The 22,484-nt window shown below is 51.1% G+C and overlaps 5 protein-coding genes across 5 annotated transcripts; 3 read left to right on the forward strand and 2 right to left on the reverse strand.

The window, feature by feature from the left end:
* Positions 1-238: 238 nt before the first annotated feature.
* On the forward strand, positions 239-8,066 carry M430DRAFT_68297 (hypothetical protein; the record flags this gene model as incomplete). Its single annotated transcript, XM_024869339.1, has 2 exons — positions 239-7,350; positions 7,910-8,066. Exons 1-2 carry the CDS (start codon positions 323-325, stop codon positions 8,064-8,066), a joined length of 7,185 nt encoding a protein of 2,394 aa, XP_024719156.1. The 5' UTR covers positions 239-322.
* Positions 8,067-9,311: 1,245 nt separating this feature from the next.
* M430DRAFT_68298 (hypothetical protein) lies at positions 9,312-10,427 on the forward strand (the record flags this gene model as incomplete). Its single annotated transcript, XM_024869340.1, has 2 exons — positions 9,312-10,250; positions 10,308-10,427. The coding sequence occupies exons 1-2, from the start codon at positions 9,450-9,452 to the stop codon at positions 10,425-10,427; spliced, it is 921 nt and encodes a 306-aa protein (XP_024719157.1). The 5' UTR covers positions 9,312-9,449.
* Positions 10,428-12,925: 2,498 nt separating this feature from the next.
* M430DRAFT_265741 (hypothetical protein) lies at positions 12,926-14,580 on the forward strand. Its single transcript, XM_024865421.1, has 5 exons — positions 12,926-13,088; positions 13,202-13,255; positions 13,468-13,626; positions 13,798-13,898; positions 14,002-14,580. Exons 1-5 carry the CDS (start codon positions 12,998-13,000, stop codon positions 14,155-14,157), a joined length of 561 nt encoding a protein of 186 aa, XP_024719158.1. The 5' UTR covers positions 12,926-12,997; the 3' UTR covers positions 14,158-14,580.
* A 15-nt stretch (positions 14,581-14,595) lies between these two features.
* On the reverse strand, positions 14,596-18,335 carry M430DRAFT_265758 (hypothetical protein). Its single transcript, XM_024865423.1, has 3 exons — positions 17,719-18,335; positions 15,426-17,650; positions 14,596-15,364 (listed from the first exon to the last, which is right to left on the reverse strand). The coding sequence occupies exons 1-3, from the start codon at positions 18,130-18,132 to the stop codon at positions 14,866-14,868; spliced, it is 3,138 nt and encodes a 1,045-aa protein (XP_024719159.1). The 5' UTR covers positions 18,133-18,335; the 3' UTR covers positions 14,596-14,865.
* A 3,416-nt stretch (positions 18,336-21,751) lies between these two features.
* M430DRAFT_265752 (hypothetical protein) lies at positions 21,752-22,046 on the reverse strand. The gene has a single exon (XM_024865422.1). It carries the CDS (start codon positions 22,031-22,033, stop codon positions 21,836-21,838), a length of 198 nt encoding a protein of 65 aa, XP_024719160.1. The 5' UTR covers positions 22,034-22,046; the 3' UTR covers positions 21,752-21,835.
* Between the last annotated feature and the right edge of the window lie 438 nt (positions 22,047-22,484).

Here is a 22,484-nt window from a genome sequence, read left to right on the forward strand (position 1 = left end):
TGCTTCGATGATCGATTTTGGTCGTTGTCGTGGTCGTTGTCGTTGAATTTTGGGAAAATTCCAAGTTCGCGAAAATGTGTGGGAGGTTAGTGCGAAAATAGAGATGATTCGTCAAATAAGCGACAGCTAGCATGTAAGACTTGATGCCTGATAAGGCTGCCAGCCGAACAAGACGGCGCGCTAAAACAAGGTGGCCGCCCAGCGCGACGAAGATATTTCGAGTTCATCAACACCACAAGCAACATCTGTTTGGAGCGACACCCGTCAACGGCATCACTCAGTCACCAGTAGGAGTTTGGGGATTGAGGGAACTATTGCCGAAATGTCGTCCATACCTCCTCCACCTCCTCCGGGATGGAGCTCTTCTGCTCCTCCTTCTATGCCTCTGGGCGCGCCACCAGGTGCGCCACCTCCACCTGGTTATCGACCTCCTGCCGATCCCCAAGTTGCAAAATTCGCCCAGAAGAAGAAGGAATGGTTAAGGATGCAAAGGAATCGATTTGGGGAGAAGCGAAAGGGAGGCTTCGTCGAAACGCAGAAGGCCGACATGCCTCCTGAGCATTTACGAAAGATCGTCAAGGATATAGGAGATGTTTCGCAGAAGAAGTTCAGCAGCGACAAGCGCAGTTATCTTGGGGCATTAAAGTTTATGCCACATGCAGTTTTCAAGCTGTTAGAAAACATGCCCATGCCATGGGAGTCGGCGAGGGAGGTGAAAGTTTTATACCATGTGAACGGCTGTCTGACCTTGGTTAATGAGATCCCGAGAGTCATCGAGCCAGTCTTCCATGCACAATGGGCTACGATGTGGGTATGCATGAGAAGGGAGAAGAGCGATCGAAGACATTTCAAACGAATGCGGTTCCCTCCTTTCGATGATGAAGAGCCACCTCTGTCCTGGTCAGAAAATATCGAGGACGTTGAGCCGTTAGAGCCAATCCAGATGGAGCTGGATGAAAACGAGGATGGTGCCGTCATTGAGTGGTTCTATGAAAATCGACCACTTATTGATACTCCACATGTGAACGGTCCAAGTTACAAGGAATGGAATCTCACATTGCCACAGATGGCGACACTATATCGACTCAGTCACCAACTCTTGAGCGATATTGTCGACAAAAACTATTTCCACATGTTTGACCTAAATAGTTTTCTCACAGCCAAGGCGCTCAACGTCGCCATTCCAGGGGGTCCAAGATTCGAACCCCTTTACAAAGATGTTGATCCAAACGATGAGGACTTCGGAGAATTCAACGCCATTGACCGTATCATTTTCCGCGCTCCCATCCGAACCGAATACCGGGTAGCGTTCCCATTCCTATACAACTCTCTTCCACGAAGCGTAAAGCTCTCGTGGTATTCTTACCCTCAGGTAGTCTACGTCCGTGCCGAAGATCCAAGTTTGCCCGCGTTCTATTTCGATCCTGTTATCAATCCCATATCCTCAAGGTCGGTTGCACCAAAGAACATCACAGTCAGCCATGAGGATGAGATATTTGGATATGGAAATAATGAAGAACCGGAGGAAGATGCCTTTGAGCTTCCCCCTGACGTCGAACCTTTCTTGGCGGATGAAGAGTTATACACGAGCGAGACTGCCTCTGCTATTGCGCTTTGGTGGGCACCTTATCCGTTCGATCGACGATCCGGCCGCATGGTCCGAGCTCAGGACGTTCCACTAGTGAAGCAGTGGTATCTGGAACATTGCCCCCAAGGCCAACCCGTCAAAGTCCGAGTTTCGTACCAAAAACTCTTGAAAACCTACGTTTTGAATGAGTTGCATAAGAAGAAGCCAAAAGCACAAAACAAGCAGAGTTTGATGAAGTCATTGAAACAAACAAAATTCTTCCAACAAACCTCCATTGATTGGGTTGAAGCTGGTCTTCAAGTCTGCCGTCAGGGCTTCAACATGCTCAACCTTCTTATCCATCGCAAGAATTTGACGTACCTACATCTCGATTACAATTTCAACTTGAAGCCAGTCAAGACCTTGACCACCAAAGAGCGAAAGAAGTCCCGATTTGGAAATGCTTTCCACCTCATGCGTGAGATTCTCAAGCTTACCAAATTGATAGTCGATGCGCAAGTTCAGTACCGTCTAGGCAACATTGACGCATTCCAGCTTGCCGATGGTATACTATATGCTTTCAACCACGTTGGTCAACTGACGGGAATGTATCGATACAAGTACAAGCTGATGCACCAGATTCGATCATGCAAAGATCTAAAGCATCTGATTTATTACCGATTCAATTCCGGTCCCGTCGGCAAAGGCCCGGGTTGCGGCTTCTGGGCTCCCGCTTGGAGAGTGTGGTTGTTCTTCATGCGTGGAATCATCCCTCTCTTGGAGCGTTGGCTCGGAAATCTTCTTTCTCGGCAGTTTGAAGGACGACACAGCAAAGGGGTTGCAAAGACGGTCACGAAGCAACGTGTGGAATCACACTTTGACCTCGAGCTCCGTGCCTCGGTCATGGCGGATTTGATGGATATGATGCCGGAAGGCATTAAGCAAAACAAAGTCAACACTGTTTTGCAACATCTCTCTGAAGCCTGGAGATGCTGGAAGAGTAATATACCTTGGAAGGTGCCAGGATTGCCAGCACCGATCGAGAACATCATCCTCCGTTACGTCAAGAGCAAGGCAGATTGGTGGATTTCTGTGGCCCATTATAATCGTGAGCGCATTCGAAGAGGAGCAACTGTCGATAAGACTGTTGCCAAGAAAAATCTGGGGCGCCTAACTCGACTCTGGCTCAAGGCTGAGCAGGAGAGACAGCACAACTACATGAAAGACGGCCCTTACGTCTCATCTGAGGAGGCCGTGGCCATTTATACCACAACTGTCCACTGGCTAGAATCGCGCAAATTTTCTCCTATACCATTTCCTAGCGTTTCCTACAAGCATGATACCAAAATCCTTATTCTTGCGCTCGAGCGTCTTCGAGAAGCGTACTCTGTCAAAGGCCGACTGAACCAGAGTCAACGAGAAGAGCTTGCTTTAATTGAGCAAGCATACGACAGTCCCGGAACCACATTGGAGAGAATCAAGCGCTTTTTGCTCACCCAGAGAGCCTTTAAGGAGGTCGGAATAGACATGAACGACAATTACAGCACGATCAATCCCGTCTATGACATTGAGCCGGTGGAGAAGATCAGTGATGCATACCTTGACCAATATCTGTGGTATCAAGCGGATCAGCGCCACCTCTTCCCAGCATGGATCAAACCATCTGACTCGGAAGTCCCACCATTGCTCACCTACAAATGGGCGCAGGGTATCAACAACCTAGAAAAGGTTTGGGAAACTGCCGACGGAGAGTGCAATGTGATGATTGAAACTCAATTGTCCAAAGTCTACGAGAAGATTGATCTGACTCTCCTGAATCGGTTGTTGAGGCTCATTATGGATCACAATCTTGCGGATTACATCTCATCAAAGAACAATGTCCAACTCACCTATAAGGATATGAACCACGTTAACAGCTACGGTATGATTCGTGGTCTCCAGTTCTCCGCGTTCGTCTTCCAGTACTATGGTCTTGTCCTTGATCTCCTGCTATTGGGCCTACAGCGTGCAAGCGAAATTGCCGGACCTCCACAAAGCCCCAACGACTTCCTTCAATTCCGAGACCGTGAGACAGAAACCAAACATCCTATCCGATTATACACCAGGTACATTGATCGCATTTGGGTGTTCTTCCGGTTCACAGCAGATGAGTCGCGTGATCTTATCCAGCGATTCCTTACTGAGCAACCAGATCCCAATTTCGAAAATGTCATTGGCTATAGAAATAAGAAATGCTGGCCAAGAGATTCACGCATGCGTCTCATGAGACACGATGTCAATCTCGGCCGCGCAGTCTTCTGGGATCTTAAGAATCGTCTGCCCAGATCTGTGACTACCATTGAGTGGGACGACACATTCGCCAGCGTCTACAGTCGAGACAACCCCAATTTGCTGTTCTCTATGTGTGGTTTCGAAGTCAGAATATTGCCCAAGATTCGCAATCAGAACGATGAATTCCCGGTCAAGGACAGTGTGTGGTCCTTAGTTGATAATACCACGAAGGAAAGAACAGCACATGCTTTCCTCCAGGTAACCGAGGAAGACATTGCGAAGTTTAACAACCGCATCCGCCAAATTCTTATGTCTTCTGGATCCACCACCTTTACAAAGATCGCAAACAAGTGGAACACTAGTCTCATCGCACTCTTCACATACTACCGTGAAGCTGCCGTCTCCACTGTTAATCTTCTCGACACAATAGTGAAGTGCGAGACGAAGATCCAGACCAGAGTCAAAATTGGCCTCAACTCCAAGATGCCTTCTCGATTTCCTCCTGCCGTATTCTATACCCCGAAAGAACTTGGTGGTCTTGGTATGATCTCCGGATCACATATCCTCATCCCCACAAGTGATAAACGCTGGTCTAAACAAACAGATGTTGGTGTCACCCACTATCGTGCCGGTATGACCCACGATGAAGATACTTTGATTCCCAATATCTTCAGGTACATCATTCCTTGGGAGGCTGAATTCATCGATTCTCAGCGAGTTTGGACAGAGTATTCCCAGAAACGAGCGGAAGCCACCCAACAGAATCGTCGACTTACACTCGAAGATCTGGAAGACAGCTGGGACCGTGGTTTGCCACGTATCAATACACTCTTCCAAAAGGACAGAAGCACTTTGAGTTTTGACAAAGGTTTCCGTGCACGTACCGAGTTCAAGACTTATCAGCTGATGAAGAGCAACCCATTCTGGTGGACTAGTCAACGCCACGATGGAAAATTGTGGAATTTGAACGCATACCGAACTGATGTGATTCAAGCACTTGGTGGTGTGGAAACCATCCTTGAACACACACTATTCAAAGCCACTGCTTTCCCATCCTGGGAAGGTCTCTTTTGGGAGAAGGCATCCGGTTTTGAAGAGTCGATGAAATTCAAGAAGTTGACCAACGCCCAAAGATCTGGTCTCAACCAGATTCCAAATCGGCGTTTCACTCTCTGGTGGTCCCCCACCATCAATAGAGCAAATGTCTACGTCGGTTTCCAAGTCCAATTGGATTTGACCGGTATCTTTTTGCACGGTAAAATTCCAACTCTTAAGATCTCACTCATCCAGATCTTCCGGGCCCATTTGTGGCAGAAGATCCACGAGTCAGTTGTCATGGATTTGTGTCAAGTGTTTGATCAGGAATTGGAGCAACTAGGTATTGAGACTGTACAAAAGGAGACTATCCATCCGAGAAAGTCATATAAGATGAACAGTTCTTGCGCAGACATTCTGTTGTTCGCAAGTCACAAGTGGAACGTCACCCGACCATCAATCCTGTTCGACACTAAGGACGTGATTGAGCCAACAACTACCAACAAATTCTGGGTAGATGTCCAGCTTCGATATGGTGACTACGACTCTCACGACATCGAAAGATATGTACGCGCGAAATACCTCGACTATACGACCGACAGCATGAGTATCTATCCTTCCGCCACAGGTCTCATGATTGGTATTGACCTTGCTTACAATCTTTATTCCGCGTATGGTCAATATTTCCCAGGTCTGAAGACACTTATTCAACAAGCTATGGCAAAGATCATGAAGGCGAACCCGGCACTATACGTCCTCCGAGAGCGTATTCGCAAAGGTCTTCAGCTGTATGCTTCGGAGAGCAACCAAGAGTTCCTCAACTCTCAAAACTACTCCGAGCTCTTCAGCAACCAGATTCAGCTCTTTATCGATGACACGAATGTGTACCGTGTGACAATTCACAAGACTTTTGAGGGCAATTTGACGACTAAGCCCATCAACGGCGCCATCTTCATCTTCAATCCGCGTACAGGTCAGCTCTTCCTGAAGATCATCCACACTAGTGTGTGGGCTGGTCAGAAGCGTCTCGGACAATTGGCAAAATGGAAGACTGCCGAAGAAGTGGCTGCACTCATTCGATCTTTGCCCATCGAAGAGCAGCCAAAACAATTGATTGTCACTCGGAAAGGTCTTCTCGATCCTCTCGAGGTGCATTTGCTTGATTTCCCCAACATATCGATTCGCGCGTCTGAACTCCAGTTGCCTTTCCAAGCAGCGATGAAGGTTGAGAAACTCGGTGACATGATCCTTCGAGCTACCGAGCCACAGATGGTGCTTTTCAATCTCTATGATGAGTGGTTGAAGAGTATCTCATCTTATACGGCGTTCTCCCGTCTTATATTGATTCTTCGAGCTCTGCACGTGAATCCGGATAAGACTAAACTCCTCTTGAGACCTGATAAGACCGTTATCACTCAAGAACATCACATCTGGCCCACATTATCCGATGAGGATTGGATCAAGGTTGAGACGCAATTACGAGACCTCATTTTGAATGATTATGGCAAGAAGAATAATGTGAACACCTCGAGTTTGACGAGCAGCGAAGTTCGAGATATCATTCTGGGCATGGAGATCAGCGCCCCATCGATGCAACGTCAGCAAGCTGCTGAAATCGAAAAACAGCAGCAGGAGCAGCAGCAGCTCACAGCTGTAACAACGAAAACCCAGAATGTTCATGGGGAAGACATCATTGTGACCACAACCTCGCAATTTGAACAGCAGACGTTTGCATCGAAGACCGAGTGGAGAACCAGAGCAATTGCAACATCCAACCTTCGAACTCGGGCCAACAACATTTATATTTCGTCTGATGATATCAAGGAAGACGACCATTACACTTACATCATGCCAAAGAACATTTTGAAGCGTTTCATCACCATCGCCGATCTCCGGGTGCAGGTGGCAGGATACCTCTATGGCTCGTCCCCTCCGGATAATGATCAGGTCAAGGAAATTCGTTGTATAGTCATGGTCCCCCAGATCGGTAACACACGCGACGTTCAGCTGCCACAGCAATTACCACAGCATGAAACCCTGGAGCAGATGGAACCACTTGGAATTATCCACACAATCTCTGGCAACGAGCCTCCGTACATGACCGCCATGGATGTCACACAGCATGCTCGTCTTATGAATGCGCACAAGTCATGGGACAAGAAGACAGTCAGCATGACTGTTTCCTTCACGCCTGGCAGTGTCTCACTAGCATCATGGGCCCTGACGCCTCAAGGATATAAATGGGGTGTAGAGAATAAGGACATGGGAAGCGATCAGCCCCAAGGGTTTACCACAAATATGGGGGAGAAGTGCCAGCTTCTACTCAGTGACAAGATAAGAGGATTCTTCTTGGTCCCGGAGAACAACTCCTGGAACTATAGCTTCATGGGCAGCTCATTCGGGTCAATCGAGAAGAAGCCGGTGCACGTGAAGATCGACACGCCGCTACCGTTCTACAGCGACCAACATCGACCTCTGCATTTCCAGAACTTTGCCGAATTGGAGGATATATGGGTTGACAGGGAAGATACATTTGCATAGAAGCACTATGGGCTGTAAGATGCAGTGAGATTTTGAGGGACAGTATCAGGGCGGGAAGGTAAATTTGGAAGTGTGGTCTCTATTGTGTTGGTGATAATATCCGATGTAAGAGGTCTTGGTTCCGGGCGTTAGGTCGGGTGTTGAGGCGTCCTGTAACAACAAAGTAGCCTGTATAATTATAAATTGTCAACGTTCATAGGAAATATTTTATTGAACAGATGTTAGTTCCAAGTGCTACTCACGTGTTATACGATCAGCGTCCATGGCTCTCGGGCACATGCGAGATTCCTGACGCAGGAACAGGAGGCTGGTGCAGCCAGGGACCTGCATTGGCGGTGGCGTATGGTGTTGGTCAAGTAATAAAATGGGAGTTGCACTTGATTGTTGATTATTCCTTTGAACAACATGGCTTCTTCTAATCGCTGCCCCCTCGGTGCCCTTCCCCTACACACAATTTCGTAAGTGTTCCAACGACTACCGATTGACCTATTCTAGAACATGGCCTGGCAAGAGCAGGTCGCCTTGTGCTTCTGCTGCTGCTCGCCTCGAGATCCGCTGCTTGGCCCTGGAGATCCTTCATGCCTTGATCGTAAATGTACGGACGACCTCCACACCTTCGGAAACAACTGTGGCGACACTACCGGCATCATAAAATTATGGTATAATCCCAATGTTAATGCGAGTACCTGATGGCGAGGGCCGGGATCAAACGAAATACACGCTTCGTATCGCAAATGACGCTGACGGTCATCAGCGATCTGCTGGTAGGGCCGCCCATTTCCAGGGCCATGGTAACTTGGCAAGCAGGCCAGGGCTCCTTTCCAGCTCTCCTTTTTCCTCTTTGCACATGGCTGTCCGTGGCTTTCTTGCAAGGGCCCTGGCTTCGAGGTATTTATTTCTGGACATTTCAATAAAGTCAATTATGTTAATTTATGCCTGGGCCCTGGGGAGTCCCAGAAGAGCAAACGGCCGTTAGACCTGGCAGGGGAGCCTGGGGACGTCTATTCGTCCGCCATCGCCGCCGACGATCGAAGACAACATTGTCTTCGATCCGCGCTGCTGTCCATGTCTCTTCTTGCATGACGGTTTTCGTCATCTCCGCCATGAATCTCTTTTCTGCCCAGTCATTTGTTAATAACGTCCGTAGATTCATCCCTGCGCATTGACTCGCTTCCGACTTTCAATGCTTGCATTGTATAGGCCCCCTACCTCCGTGCCATCGAAGCCCCTTCTTGCCGAGTAAGCCTGGAAGTGCCAGCCTTGGACTCTCTGCCGTTTGACGTTGTTCTTTGCAGTTTTCCAGAATTCATGGGCCGGGGAAGCTGACCCACGACGGCCCACTACATCCCTGGGACTCCCTCCTTTTTGCCCCCCCCCCCGGACTGTCAGGCGGCCTTTGCTGCCCAAGTTTTCCTTCCATTGTACGCTGCTGGTCCGCGTGTTTTTGTGCTTTGTTTCCCAATTGGGGTTTGGAGGACCTAGGCATAATCCTAAGTGCTAAATGTCTGCTCACGCATCGTTTCTCCTTGCTGCTCCCCACGGCTACCGTCTGGGACTATAGCGAATCGCTGAACCGCCTTGAAGTAACTCTCGAGACGGGTCAGAAAGCTTATATTATTGGCCTACGACAGTGTTGTTAATGCCTAGTAAAGTGGAATATCGGACGATAGATATAATGCAAAGGCATGCCCCTTCCTACTGCTCTATATATCTCCTCGTTCACTATACTACTACCGCGTTATATCGCGAGACAGCGGCCCTCACGGAAGAAGGTGTTATCTTTTTTGTTTCGAGTCTCTCACCGCACACCGTATAATATTACATCAGATGCATTTTTCGGTTGCTCACTCATCAAGCTATATTGGAGCATTATATACCCAACTTTCAAAACGCGACAGTCGCAGTGCCCCAAACAACAAACAGGCAACACAGCATCACTAGCCTTCTGAGAACATAACGTGGCCCAGCTACCCGCTAGCACATAATATCTCTGCCCCCGGCGACCTGCGAGAGCAGTTCGCTGAGGAATCCATGCATGTCTCTCTATGAACCCGGCCGCGAAGGCCACGATCCTTATATCGACTATGCTTCACAACCAGAGGGCCAGCCTGAAGAGCGCGTCTACGGGTCGCATGTCCAAGATATCCAACAGGGCGGCCCTCAAGGCCTTAATACACTGCACGAGCTTGGTGGGGCCCAACAGCAGCAACATCCTCATCATCATCAGCAGCAACAGCAACAGCAACACCCACATCATCCACAACACCAGGTATTACTCGGCCCGCATGTCATGGCCCACCACCAAACTCCTCAGTTCGGTGGTGGGCAGGGAATGTTACCATACGGGCCGCGGCAGATGCAAGCGCCTACCGGAACAAAGAGGCAGCGAGACGAGATGGAGTTAGAGATGGGAGTTTTGCCAGAGGCACCGATTCAGGGCGGCGAAATGCAAAGCATGTCTTCGATGTCTCAGCAGTCGATGGTGGGGTATGGTGGACAACCAGTGCAAGAGTATCACGCTCATACCTTGCCAAATCAAGGTCACCGGTCGAAGATGCCTCGGATGGGCGACGTTGATTCGAATAGTATGATGGAACAAAGCGGCGCGCCGAGTGTTGTTGGGATGGAGGGGATGCCTCCTCCAGCACCGCGACCCCGGGGTCCAAAGCTGAAGTTTACGGCCGAGGACGATCAATTACTTGTGGATCTGAAGGAGAATAAGTCCTTGACCTGGAAGCAGATCGCGGAGTTCTTCCCTGGTCGATCTTCTGGCACTCTACAAGTCCGCTACTGTACGAAACTAAAAGCCAAGAGCACGCAATGGACAGAAGAGACGGTGAGTATTGTGTGAGACATGCTCGGACCCCTTTATCTAAACTAATGTCCTTGCCAGGTCCAAAAACTGCGCACGGCTCTGAATGACTACGAGCAGGAGAAGTGGCGTATTATAGCCCAGAAACTCGGCGCCGGCTTCACATCCGCTGCTTGCAAGGAGAAGGCCAGTGAGTTATAGCGTTTAGCGTCTCCAGCAGAAGCACCCGCCTCTGATCCTGGGGACACCGAATACTAGCTGCGAGGAGCCGGGAGATGCTTCACATTCAGATATCTATCTACCTCCTCCAAAGCAATACCCAAGACCTCCACATACCGACATCTCGGACTGATCGAAGACTGGAAGCCATCTATCTATCTATCCATCCTTCGATCTACACCCAGCGATCCATCTCATCTGTATGACCATATATATACATAGGTTCGATTCGACACACGTTCCTTACGCGGCGAGACCGCCACCATTTGACGAATCCTTTTTTATTTCTCTATTTATATCCATATATATTCGACATCAGTTGGTGTTTTGGGTTCCTCCCCTGGGTTGGGAGGTAGGACAGGAAGGCAGGAAGGCAGGACAAGGAAGGAAAGGACGGAAGGACAGGAAAAGACTGGCATCCGGAGGCGCAAGCGTGGTAGATTATTCTCTTGGGCGAGTATATATCCAGATAGATGCCTTTTTTGCAACTTATTACTTAGTTTTTAGTACCATATCCTAAACATTCAGACATCCATATCTCTACCTCTCCCTCCCCCTTCTCCTTTTCCTTCCCCCTTTCTCCCTCATTTGCCCACACACCTCCAACTCTCCATCTCCATCTCCAACTCCATCCTCACCGCCGCGTCAGCAGCAACAAAAAAAGAAGAAAAAAGAAAAAAGAGAACCAAAGACTCCAAGCCCAAACCCGACAAAAGCACCCGACTGACTGACAGACTGACGTGTTCCGCAACGACAGGTCCAAGCAGAGCCTCGCATCGCACAACCCGCCCGCCAACCCTGCCGTCTCCGTTTCAGATATGCCGAAGAGCCGCGCATGAACAACGTCGTTCCGACATTCCGTCATGCATCTTCATGCGGGAGGTCTTTTTTGGCGTCGTCTGGTTGGTCGGTGGGCAACCGTTTCGGTTTCCCGAGTATGCAGCTTTGACAGCTTGATGGGGGAAGGGGGGGAGGGAACGGTACTGCTTTGGTGTGTTGGGTATGAGATATATACTTGTGGGATGTTGGGGAGGGGATGTTGGGGAGGGGAAGATGATGTGCTTATATATAGAAATATAGTTTTGGTATTTGGTGTACTACCTCTCGGGAAGGCTTGGTTGTGTGAATGTGCTTTGATCTCGGATACTACTTACTGTATGACAGGTTTTGGCAGCTGGTTCTAGGTAAATCCTACACATGCCTGATGCGCACTAATTGCATGAGGCTTGGTTGGACTGTTGTTGTTCGTGGTTAAAGATCCTGCCTTGACATCCTTTGTAGGACTGGAGGGCAATGAAAAGGGGAGAAGATGTTTTTCTTTTCTTTTGAGAAAAGAAAAGGGGAGGGGGGTTCTAGCCAACTAAGTCCAGATTGTATCTATAGCAGATATCCGTGATTGGCAGTGGTATAAGTATCAAGACACGTTCATTTCGCGTGGATCTGCTATCGAGACCCAGCCCTGTATGCAGGTATCCGTCCCCCGAATCTTGAGATCTTGTCCTTTCTGCAGTGTATCAGCATCAATAAATACGCAGTACTTACACACTAGTTCTACTACCTTCCGCCATAGACGCAATGCAAAATATAGTCACTCTGATCGACACAGCTGAATGCGGACTGCGAGATTGTGAAGCACTGCCGGCTGTCTGGTTGGAGAACATAAGCAGAGGAAATCAGTTCCGCAACTCTTCAATACTATAATAGAAACCCAATAAGACAAACAAACCAACACGGTTTCTCAGTCCATGATTTCGGAATACAAAAATCGTGATATACATAGCACAAACCCTATACCTATAGCAACTGCATCAGGGAAGGAAGGAAGGAAGTGGGTGAGTGACCGAATGAGTTCTCCAAGAACTCGGGGATCATAAAGAACACCAAGACAAAAACTTCAAGAGGAAGGAAAGAAATAGCAGCAATAAGTTAAAATTCCAGATAGCTAACTGACAGGGATCTAAGAGAGAGGACGAGGGCCAAGCCAACAAGTGCTTCCGGTTGGCTTCACTTCTTTGGAAAGCAAAATGATACACCTCGGATTGAGGTTACTGTGTTTGGAAAGTCTAGGAATGAATGCCAAGAAGCGGATTGAATAAAGGTAGAGGTGGTTGAAGAGCTGAGGAGGAATGGATGACGAGAGGAGTATGGATGAGAGGGTTAAGGGGTGAGGCTTTGTTAGGGCGAAGAAAGAGAAAACGTGATGTGTGGGTGTTTAGAAACAAATAGGTATATGAAGAAATGATATGAGATTAGCATACTTGAGTATGGCCTTCTTTGCCATCTTGCTTCACCCACATATAGACTTGTACTCTGATACTCATAACCTCCTATATCAAGTCCCAAGCCAGAAAACCCCCTCGGACAGCAACTCCGCCACGCACAGACCACCCCCTCGCAGCCCGTGACGCCAGCATCACGTGCAAAGTTAATGCCTGACAGCCTGACGGCCATCACCTCACATTCCAGACTTCGGTAATCACAATCTTTCGACTTCCCTCCCTCCAACCCGCAACGACCGGAAAGCATCAATCTGCCTCCAATTGCCCAGCACCATGTTCCTCCAACGCACCGCGATCGCCGCCGCCCGCCGCGCGGCCGTCAGCCCCGTCGTCAAGCGCAGCTTCAGCACCTCTCTCGTGCGCCGTGCGTGTGCTCTCCCATTTCCATTCTGCTGCTGAGTACATCATCGTACGAGGAGGCAGTCGGGAAGACAGAATAGAAAGAGAAGAAAAAAAACTGACGGCGAGCTCTTACAGTCACTACCCCTCCTCCTAGCGGCGCCAACGAGGGAAAGGTTAAGAAGTTCCAAGGTGCGTCTGCTGCTTGTTTTCATCCGCAATTGGCTTTCGGGATCTGCTATGCTGTGGTGGCCATAGCTTAGCTTTGCTTGCCTTGCCTGGCCTGGCCTTGCTTGCATACTCTATGGACTGGGACTGTTCTATGTATATGTATTTGGATGTATATGAGAGAGGGACACACACACACAAGGGAAGGAAAGAAGCTAACCAGCACCCAACACCAGAGATCAAGACCGAAGAGGATCTGCTCCCCCCCGGAGCCCTGCCCGGCACCGTCCCCACCGACCTCGAGCAAGCAACCGGTCTCGAGCGTCTCGAGATCCTGGGAAAGATGGAGGGCGTCGACATCTTCGACATGAAGCCTCTGGACGCTTCTCGCAAAGGTAGGATTCTTGGGTCCAGGAAATCTTCCCTCCCGGCCGTCCCCACCTTCCCGTGCTGCGAAATGGAATCACCTTCCAATTGGAACACCACACAATCTTCTGATGGCGGGAGCTGTTCTCTTTTTTACTTTGTCTTGGTTGATGATGTCTGACCGATGATGATCGTGATAGGCACACTCGATAACCCCATCATCGTCAAGTCCTTCGGTGATGAGCAGTACGCCGGCTGCACTGGCTACCCTGCCGATTCCCACGTCACCATCTGGCTCACGGTACGTATCTTCTGCTCCCCTCCTTCCTCCCCTCCCCTCCCGAGCCGCTCGAGGAAAAGCCTTTCCCTCCGCCGATCTCACTGCTTACTTAAAAAAAAACTAGATGTCCCGCGATCGCCCTATCGAGCGATGCCCAGAGTGCGGCAACGTCCTGAAGATGGAGTACGTCGGGCCCCAGGATGACCACCACCACGACCACCACCACGGTTACGAAGAACCCAAGACCTTCGCTGATTTCGTTCGTCCTGAATACCGATAGATAAGACGTGCAGGGGTGGTGGGTTTTGTGTGAAGGGGGGGAGTGAGAGTGTAGATGAAAAATGGGATTGATTGTAGTATAGTCAAATGGAGAGAGATTTTTCGGATAGCGTGTGCTATTAGAACCTACTACGTATGACGAAGTTGTTTTTTGTTTTATATTTTGCATCTCTCACAGTTTCACGGTGGTCAGTGACAAAGAAAACGCATCAATCGTTGTTGTGATTTGCATCCATTATTATCTATTAGCGATTGCCACATCTCGATTCGTATCCCGTTTGTGCATATAAAGCACACGTCAACGCCTGCCTCTATGCTTGCTTTGTTTTGAGTCCTCTTTTGTTTTTTCTTTCTTTTTCTTTTTAGACTCAGGTAAAAGAAAGAGCTATGATAAACTGCAATCGCTAACCTCCATTTCCCATGCATGCACCATTTTTGTAAACAACTTCGTGAGCCGTGATCGTGAAGGTGAACCAATATGAACAAGAAGTCGTATGTTGTGCGAATTCGTTAAGCACACTATGAGAAGTGAACCGCTGTGACGGGGCGGTCACCTGACACTGACTCATTTCGGAAGAGAGAGAGAGAGAGAGATGCTCTGCCCAAGGTCTGAACGCTGGGTATCGTAAGAGTGAGAGAAGGGGGGAGAGAGAGAGAGAGAGCATCTACGAAATCAAACTATTCTTTCTGGACTGTGCGGGGGAGGCCGTTATGTGCGGCTCGCCTCTCCGCCCCCGGTCCGCTGCAGATTCTCGGCATCACCATCGGGTTTCCCGGGCCGATCTGCAGGATCGGGGACTTGGGGATCCTTTCCCTCATCCGCTCTATCGTCCTCCAACGTATCGTCGGCCTGTGATCGGCTCGTAGAAGAAGAGGAATCCTGACGGCCCGCGGTACTATGGATGAGAGGTCTCGATGCCACACCCAACCTACGGCTCTCGGCCTCGTTCTCGCTGACATCCTCGCTTGGCCCGCCCTCGTTTCCGGAGCTACCTGGACGTTCCAATGCGGCCTTCTGCAGAGCATTGGCTTTTGCAACCATCTGCGATGCAGCCTCCGCTGCACGTTCAGCCCGAATCTGTTTCTTCCACATGCTGGCATAGCGGCCCTTCATTGCGAGGAGCTCTTGGTGGGTGCCGGCTTCAGCGACCTTCCCAGCATGAAGAACCAGGATCTGTTCAGCGCTCGTGACCGTAGACAACCGATGGCTATAGAAGTGTTAGCGATTAATCCTCTCCCACACACGCACGAGGTTGGGGGTATACTCACGCGATGACGAGCATGGTGCGGCCCTCGGATAGAGTCATCAGCGCCTCTTGGATGTTCTGCTCGGTGTCGGAGTCCAAGGCTGCGGTAGCTTCATCAAGCATGATGATCCGGGGGTTCTTGATGATCGTCCGTGCAATTGCCACCCGTTGCTTCTCCCCGCCGCTCAAGCGGAGGCCACGCTCTCCCACCTTCGTATTGTACCCATCGGGGAAGGCCAAGATCTTGTCGTGGATGGATGCAGCTCGGCACGCTGCATAGATCTCCTCGTCCGAGGCGTTGGGGTTGGCGTAACGTAGATTGTACATGAGGGTCTCGTTGAACAGGATGGTGTCCTGCGGAACCACGCCGATGTGGCGGCGCAGCGAATCGATAGTAACGTCCCTAACATCGTGACCGTCAACCTGAATACTCCCGTGCTGCGCATCGTAGAAGCGGAACAGGAGCCGGAAGACGGTCGACTTTCCGCCTCCGGACTCCCCCACAAACGCAGTCGTCGTTCCGGGGCGGCAGGTGAAGGACAGATCCTCGAGTGCGGGTTTCCGCTTGTCGTATGAGAACTTGACGTTCTGGAAGCGGATGGCGCCTTCACATGTCGGCATGGGCACGGCGGTAGGAGAGTCGACCACCGTCGGCTGCTCCTTGAACAGCTCCAGCAGACGCTCCCCACTGATCATGGCGCTCTGCACGCCACGGTAGAACGACCCAAAGAAATTCAGCGGCTGCTGAAGCTGGGCCATGTATGTCATCAAGCTTACGAAGTCTCCGACATCACGCACGCCGGTCGTTACCTGGTACGCGGCAATGAAGGAGGTGGTCAGGAGCCCGGTCATGAAGACCATGTTCTGAGAGATATTGAGGATGTTAAGGGAGACGATGACCTTGTACTCCATCTTCTGGAAGGCGGATACGGCAGAGCGGTACCGGTTGAACTCGTACTCCTCGGCATTGAAGTACTTGACCGTCTCGTACGAGGTCAGAGAGTCATTCTTGACGGCCTCTTCCTCGCGGCCGAGGTTGGTCATCTCTCTCCGCTGCACTGCTCGCCAGCGCGCCATGCGGATGGTGAGGTAGAGATAAGAGAATGTGATTATGCTGACGACGAGGGCATAGTATGCATCGAATTCATACCCAAAGTAGACAATAGCCACTCCAAGATCGAAGATCATGGGCAGGACTTGGAATGTAATCTGTTCGAGGAAATTGTTGATCGCATTGCCCTTGTTTAACGCCGAAAGCACCTCCCCGGTCCGTTTGCCTAGGTGGAAGTCTAAACTTAGACTATGCACGTGCTCAAAAGAAGCGGTGGTCAGGGCTTGATAGGAGTACTGTGAGATGGGGATCCAGAGGACCGATCTGGCCGCACCGAGGATCCCCGACGTGCCCTGCAGAAATCGGAAGGCGATCAGGAGGGAAATTGAGACCCACGGCATCCCCTTCTCTCCATCCTTGCCGGAGAGCTTGTTGGTCACGGTTCCCATCTGCAGAGGAACGGCGATGTTGACGGCTCTCTGAAGGAGGACGATGCCGAAGCACGCTACGACAATCAGCTGCAGGCGCAGCGACTTGTGCGGCCAGAGATAAGGGAAGAAGAGCGAGTAGCCCTTCAGGTACTCGTACCAGGTGCGGTTTGGCGCGGTGGTAGGTTTGTAGAAGGCGGGATTCTCCTCGGGGCTCTTGCGCCCGCTGGCATGCTCGTCCACACCGTCTCCCGCCGTATTGCCGTTCTGCGATGATCCATGTGGCGTAACAGACCCCGCATCCCCGTTCCCAAAGTCTGCGCTGGGGTTGTGGACGTGCGCGATGGTCCCGTTTCCACGGACGTGCCCATTCCCATTTGCGCGCCCATTGACAAGAAGGGGGGCTGTCTCACCCCGGTTCTGCCGCTGACAACCCCAGCTCCGATTCTTGTAGGAGCGTTCGATAGAGAAGACGATATAGAAGGCCACGAGGAATATGAGCATAATGACCCGGATGGCATCGATGGTGATGTCAGCAATCTCCCAGTCGGTGGCCCCCCTGTGGAATTTCCTATCCCACTCCTCCTGCAGAGAATTGGTATCCAGATGGGGGGAGGTGTCGAGGGCGATGGTGGTCCCTAACAGCACAAGCTCCGCGACGAGCGCAGCGACCCACGTCAGCTGGTGGGAGATGTTCGGGGACGGGGTGGTATCGACTAAGGAGATGAGAAACATGCTATAGAAAAACGCCGAACCGCAGACGTAGATCTGTGATGCGATCCAAGAGCGTCAGCCAGCACTCCACGCAGGGGAGAGAGAATCCAGTTGCCACGTACCGCGGTCGCTTTCCCACACCACCAGCCATCCTCACGCATCTTCAGAGCATGGATGACAATGTTGGCGGCGTTCGCGATGAAGGTGGCTATCACGCCGGCCGCAAGCCAGTAGAACAACAGCTTGCGGAGGGGGCTGAAGTCTTGTCGTTTCCTCCGCAGGCGCTCCTCCTCCTCGGCCTTCCGCTTGGGTGATCGGGGGAGAGGCTTGCCGCCGGGTCCCGTCACCGTAGGCTTGCCCGAATCCGCGGCCGGGTCGGCGGTGAGCACGCTGTTGGCGACGAAGGCGACGACGAAGATCAGGCAGAGGACCCATGGGTAGTTGAAGTGGAGGATGTCGAGGAGGGCGACCGTGGAGGGGGTGGACGTGCCATTAGACTCGAGGCCGGAGCGCAGCTGGGGCCCCTCACCTGCCATTAGGAATTATAGATTATAGGTCTCTCGAATCCTCCTTTCCCTTCTTCAGTATTGCGTCTGGTGAGGCGAACGTGAAGTGTTCATGACCCCTTCGATTGGGCCGGGCTCGAATTGAGGAAGTTCAGGTTGGGGGGGGGGGAGGAGCCGCGACGCTTCGGGTAGGGGAATTGCCACCTGAGAAGAAGAGCAGCAAGTCCAGTCAGCGAGAGGCGTAGAAGGTCGGGTTGGGTTGAGAAAAGAAACCGTGACACTTCTACAGCTGGATGTGCAGCACGCAGGTGGTGGGGGAGGGAGGGAGGGAGGGAGAGAGGGGAGTTGAGAAGGAAGACCTGGCTGGCAGGTATGTTTGTGTGGTTTGTCGTTTGTGTGGGGGGTGGAGGGGTGTGTACCTGTAAGAAAAAGAGTGAATGATAGGCGATGAGGGTCGAGGTCGAGGATCGCCAGCCCCGCCGATCGCAACAACGCGCAGGCCGGAGAAAAAAACGAGAGGAAGGCAGAGGTGCCAACAACGAAAGAGCTGGCCACGACTGAGCAGAGCAGCGCAAACAGAGCGGAGCGGACGGCCACGCACGATTCAGCGGGCGTCGACTATGGGCGGGGAGGGGCGGACGGGTACGGGGTGGGTTGATGGTTGATGCCTCGGGCTGCCACAGACCAGTTTGGTCGGGGGGAGGGGAAGAGAGATTCGATTGATTGTAAGAGTTGTATGTATTATCGTATGTATTGTATTGTATTGTATTGTAGTGTAGTGTATGTCTGTGTGTGCGTGTGTATGGGTATTGTACAGAGCGAGACAAGAAAAGGGACGGACGGGTGACAAGGCGAGAGAATAGTTCAACTCTTCTTACTCCAGCGGGCAAGGAAGGGAAGGCTGGTCGCATGGTTAAGCTTAATGCAGCTTCTGGGGTTCGACTTGGGGGTTTCCTCACCGCCTTTGGAAGAGGCTTGGCTGCTTTGAGCAGAGAGAAGAGGCAGAGGATAGCTCTACCTTACCTTAGTTACAGGAAGGGGATTCGATGATGAGATATGGAGGAGGGATCTGACTATGGACTATTGACCAGAGGAGGCGACGGAAAGGCCAGAACTTGGAAGGGCGGGAGCGCCGGGCGATCTGTCGGAAGCAGGACGCATGGATCGATAGTTGGGGATATTGGATGGCGAGAGTCGCTGTGGATGTGGATGGATGGATGGATGGATGGATGGATGGATGGATGTATATGTATATGTAATGCGCGGTGGATGTATGTACGTATGGATGTATGCACTACCTACCTTACCTATGTATAGACGTATGTAGGTCTGTATCGACCTAGACATGGGGAAGGTATCCGTATGTATCTCTCCTGGCGATACTTGACCATCCGTCTCATCAGACTGACTACCTTAGAACTCAACTGTGTAAGCGCATACGCCCGACACGCTGGCTCAGCGGGAAATCTAGCGTTCCCAAGGCCCAAAGCCTCAAGGTCTTTAAGTCCCAAAAGCACAAGTAGCTTGTGGTTCCGAGCCCCGTAGTCCCAAGCCCAAAGCCCCAAAAGCCTCAAGCCCCCCCAAGCCCTGCACAGTAGTAGACCCGAAAGCCCCCGTCCCCGACTTCTCCAGCCACTTCTCTTGCCTGGTGCGCCACAGCCCAGCCTCGCACCGCAACCGAAGCAGAGGCAGAACCCATGATGAGGGGAAAAGTCCTCGGCTTACTCGACTATCAGGTAAGACAGGAAGGTATATAAGGGACTCGGAAACACAGCAGGAATAAAGGAACCATCCATCCTTCTCCTCATGATTGATCGATCGCCACCGCCACCTTCACCTTCACCTTTCACCCGGCGCGGCCGAGGCCCTGACCGGATGCAGTGCATAACAAACTATGCATTCAGCTGCAATGCTGCATGGACACGTGGTTTTCCGACACCGACCTGATCGCCGTGGGCCCAGACGCCTCAATTGCCATCTCTTGCCCCTTTACTAAGGGTATTCTGCTCCTTCCCTTTTCCCAACCTGGAAGATGCTCATCTCTTGACCGTCTACTGTATTTGGGAGAGACCATCGTCTAGATACTGTATCCCCTATATCACCCTATATCAGATATTCCCCCTATATCCCATATCCCCCCTATTCTCCCCTATATCCCCCCCTTTATCTCATATCCCCCTTGATCCCACCCAATGTGCAGCCCTCGCCACCGGATGCACTCCCCGCTGCCGGACCCATGCGCTCCGACCTCCCGAGCCTCCGATGCGCCGACCGCACCCGCACCCGCACCCGCGTCCGCCAACCCGTCTCGGGTGCATGAACATGTTGCGAGGCATCCAGCATTCAGCGGTGAGAGATGAGGGATGGCGAAAGCTGAGAGGAGAGATGAGATGCCCGAAGCAGTGTTCGGGCTGTCCTCTCTCACGGTCTCCCTTTTCTCAACCACTCCGCTGGACTCGGTCTCTGGCCATCATCTATCTGGCCTCTCCCTTCTTCCCTCTCCCTCCCCTCCCCTCCCCTCTCTCGAGTCTCCCCCCTCCTTTACCATAGTCGTGGGTCGTGGGAGCTATATGTAGGTCACAAGCCGAGCCGCCCTGTGCAGATGCTGCTCTGCTGGACGAAACGGATCCCTCCCGCCGTCTCGCCAGGGAAGGGGGAGAAAAGCAACCATCAGACTGGTGGGGAATTGAACTTGCAGCTGGACGGTGTAGGCTGTAGCCCAGTCGCCTGCTTCGAGTCAGGCCGGATTCGTTGTCTCGAACGGGAGATCCGCCGCCTCTGCTATAAGGTTCCGAGTCGTCGGCATACCCTCTGAACAAGGAGCCCGCTGTCTGATTGATGCCACGCCGTCGAGGGGGGCAGAGCAGGGTGAGCATGTCATTGTCACCACAGTTGAGGGTGCAGACGGCGAATGTTTCTCTGACGTTGCTCACGACGACCTGTCTCCTTTCGCGCAGATTCCAACACGGGAGCTCAAGAGAGGTAGAAGCTGGGCCTTCCTTGTCATTTTCGTCCTCGTCTTTGCGGTGAATGAAGGTGAAAGGAAGCTGGCAGGCTTACGAGACACAGCATTGTGGCATTCTCCTCAAGAAGTCTGCCTCGAGTCAGTATTGGCAGCATCCAAGACCACACAGGAGAAGGATTGCACGAGACCTGATGCCAAACCTTAATCAACACCATCCAGCATCACGTGGAATCGATGCGTGCATGTCCACCCAATATCTCTCCAGGGAAAAACTGGGATGATTCGAACCTACGCGCATTCCAGATGCTCACATGGCAGGACACAGGTCAGATATAGGCAGTGTGTAAGTACAAGGATCCCAGCAGGTTTCCCCCCCCCCCTTCTTATCACCTCCCCGATGTATGTTCCGCATCCGTCTCGACCTACAGCCTACAGGCCAGAGATGTGGTCTGACCAGACCCCGCTATGGCCTTCCTTCTCAACGGCAGGTTTGGCTTCCCCGCATGACACGTTGATGAGAGGATCAAGTCAATTGCAGGTAGGAGAACAGCTTACATGTCTGGCCTTCATGTCTGGATCATGGTCTTCTCTGAGTAAGTGAGCTACATACATAATTCGATATTTGTAGTTGGTGATAAGTCAGAAATGAAAGAGCAGAACATGCATTTTCGCCTTGACAAACCAACCAACATGCATGCATGCATGTATGGAGCAGGATATATGTGCGTTTTGTGGGGGTTTTTCATTCACGCGGGGTAATCTACCTACCTAGACATGCAGACAGATATAGCTATGATGCCTGCTTGTCTGTTTGTTTGTTTGTTTTATTCTTTTTCTGGATAGACGGGAGTTGGCTACGGTTATAAGATAGTAGTGTAGTGTGGTTGTAACAACCGGCTGGCTGGCTTGGTATACATAGATATAGATAGATAGATGGGTGGATAGAATTCCAGTATATGGATCCATATTGATATCGAATATATCGCTATCTGGAATCACAATACAATACAACCATACCTTACATCTAAGAAAAGCTTCAACTCTTCATCATCAATCAATACCATATTACAATGACAGAATCAATCAATCAAGCAAAAGAAACCTCTCTCCCCCCCCCTCCCCCAAACTTGAATCTCGAAAAAGAAACTTGAATCAATCCCGAAAAAAAGAAAACAAGAAGAGCAACCCATCCATCCATTCTTCATTCTTCATTCTTCACTATTAAAATATAATATGTTATAATATAAATATAATATAAATATCCTCGTACCATACCCCCCGCCCTCCCCTTCATACCCTCCGTACCCTACCCTACCTATCATACCCTCCTCATCTACCTATGCATACCTACAATACCCATTCCCCCCTCCCCTCCCCTTCCCTCCCCTCCCTCCCTCCTCCCCCTTCCATCAAAACC

The sequence above is a fragment of the Amorphotheca resinae genome (genome assembly GCF_003019875.1).
Source record: "Amorphotheca resinae ATCC 22711 unplaced genomic scaffold M430scaffold_9, whole genome shotgun sequence".
NCBI classification, from domain to species: Eukaryota; Fungi; Ascomycota; class Leotiomycetes; order Helotiales; family Amorphothecaceae; genus Amorphotheca; species Amorphotheca resinae.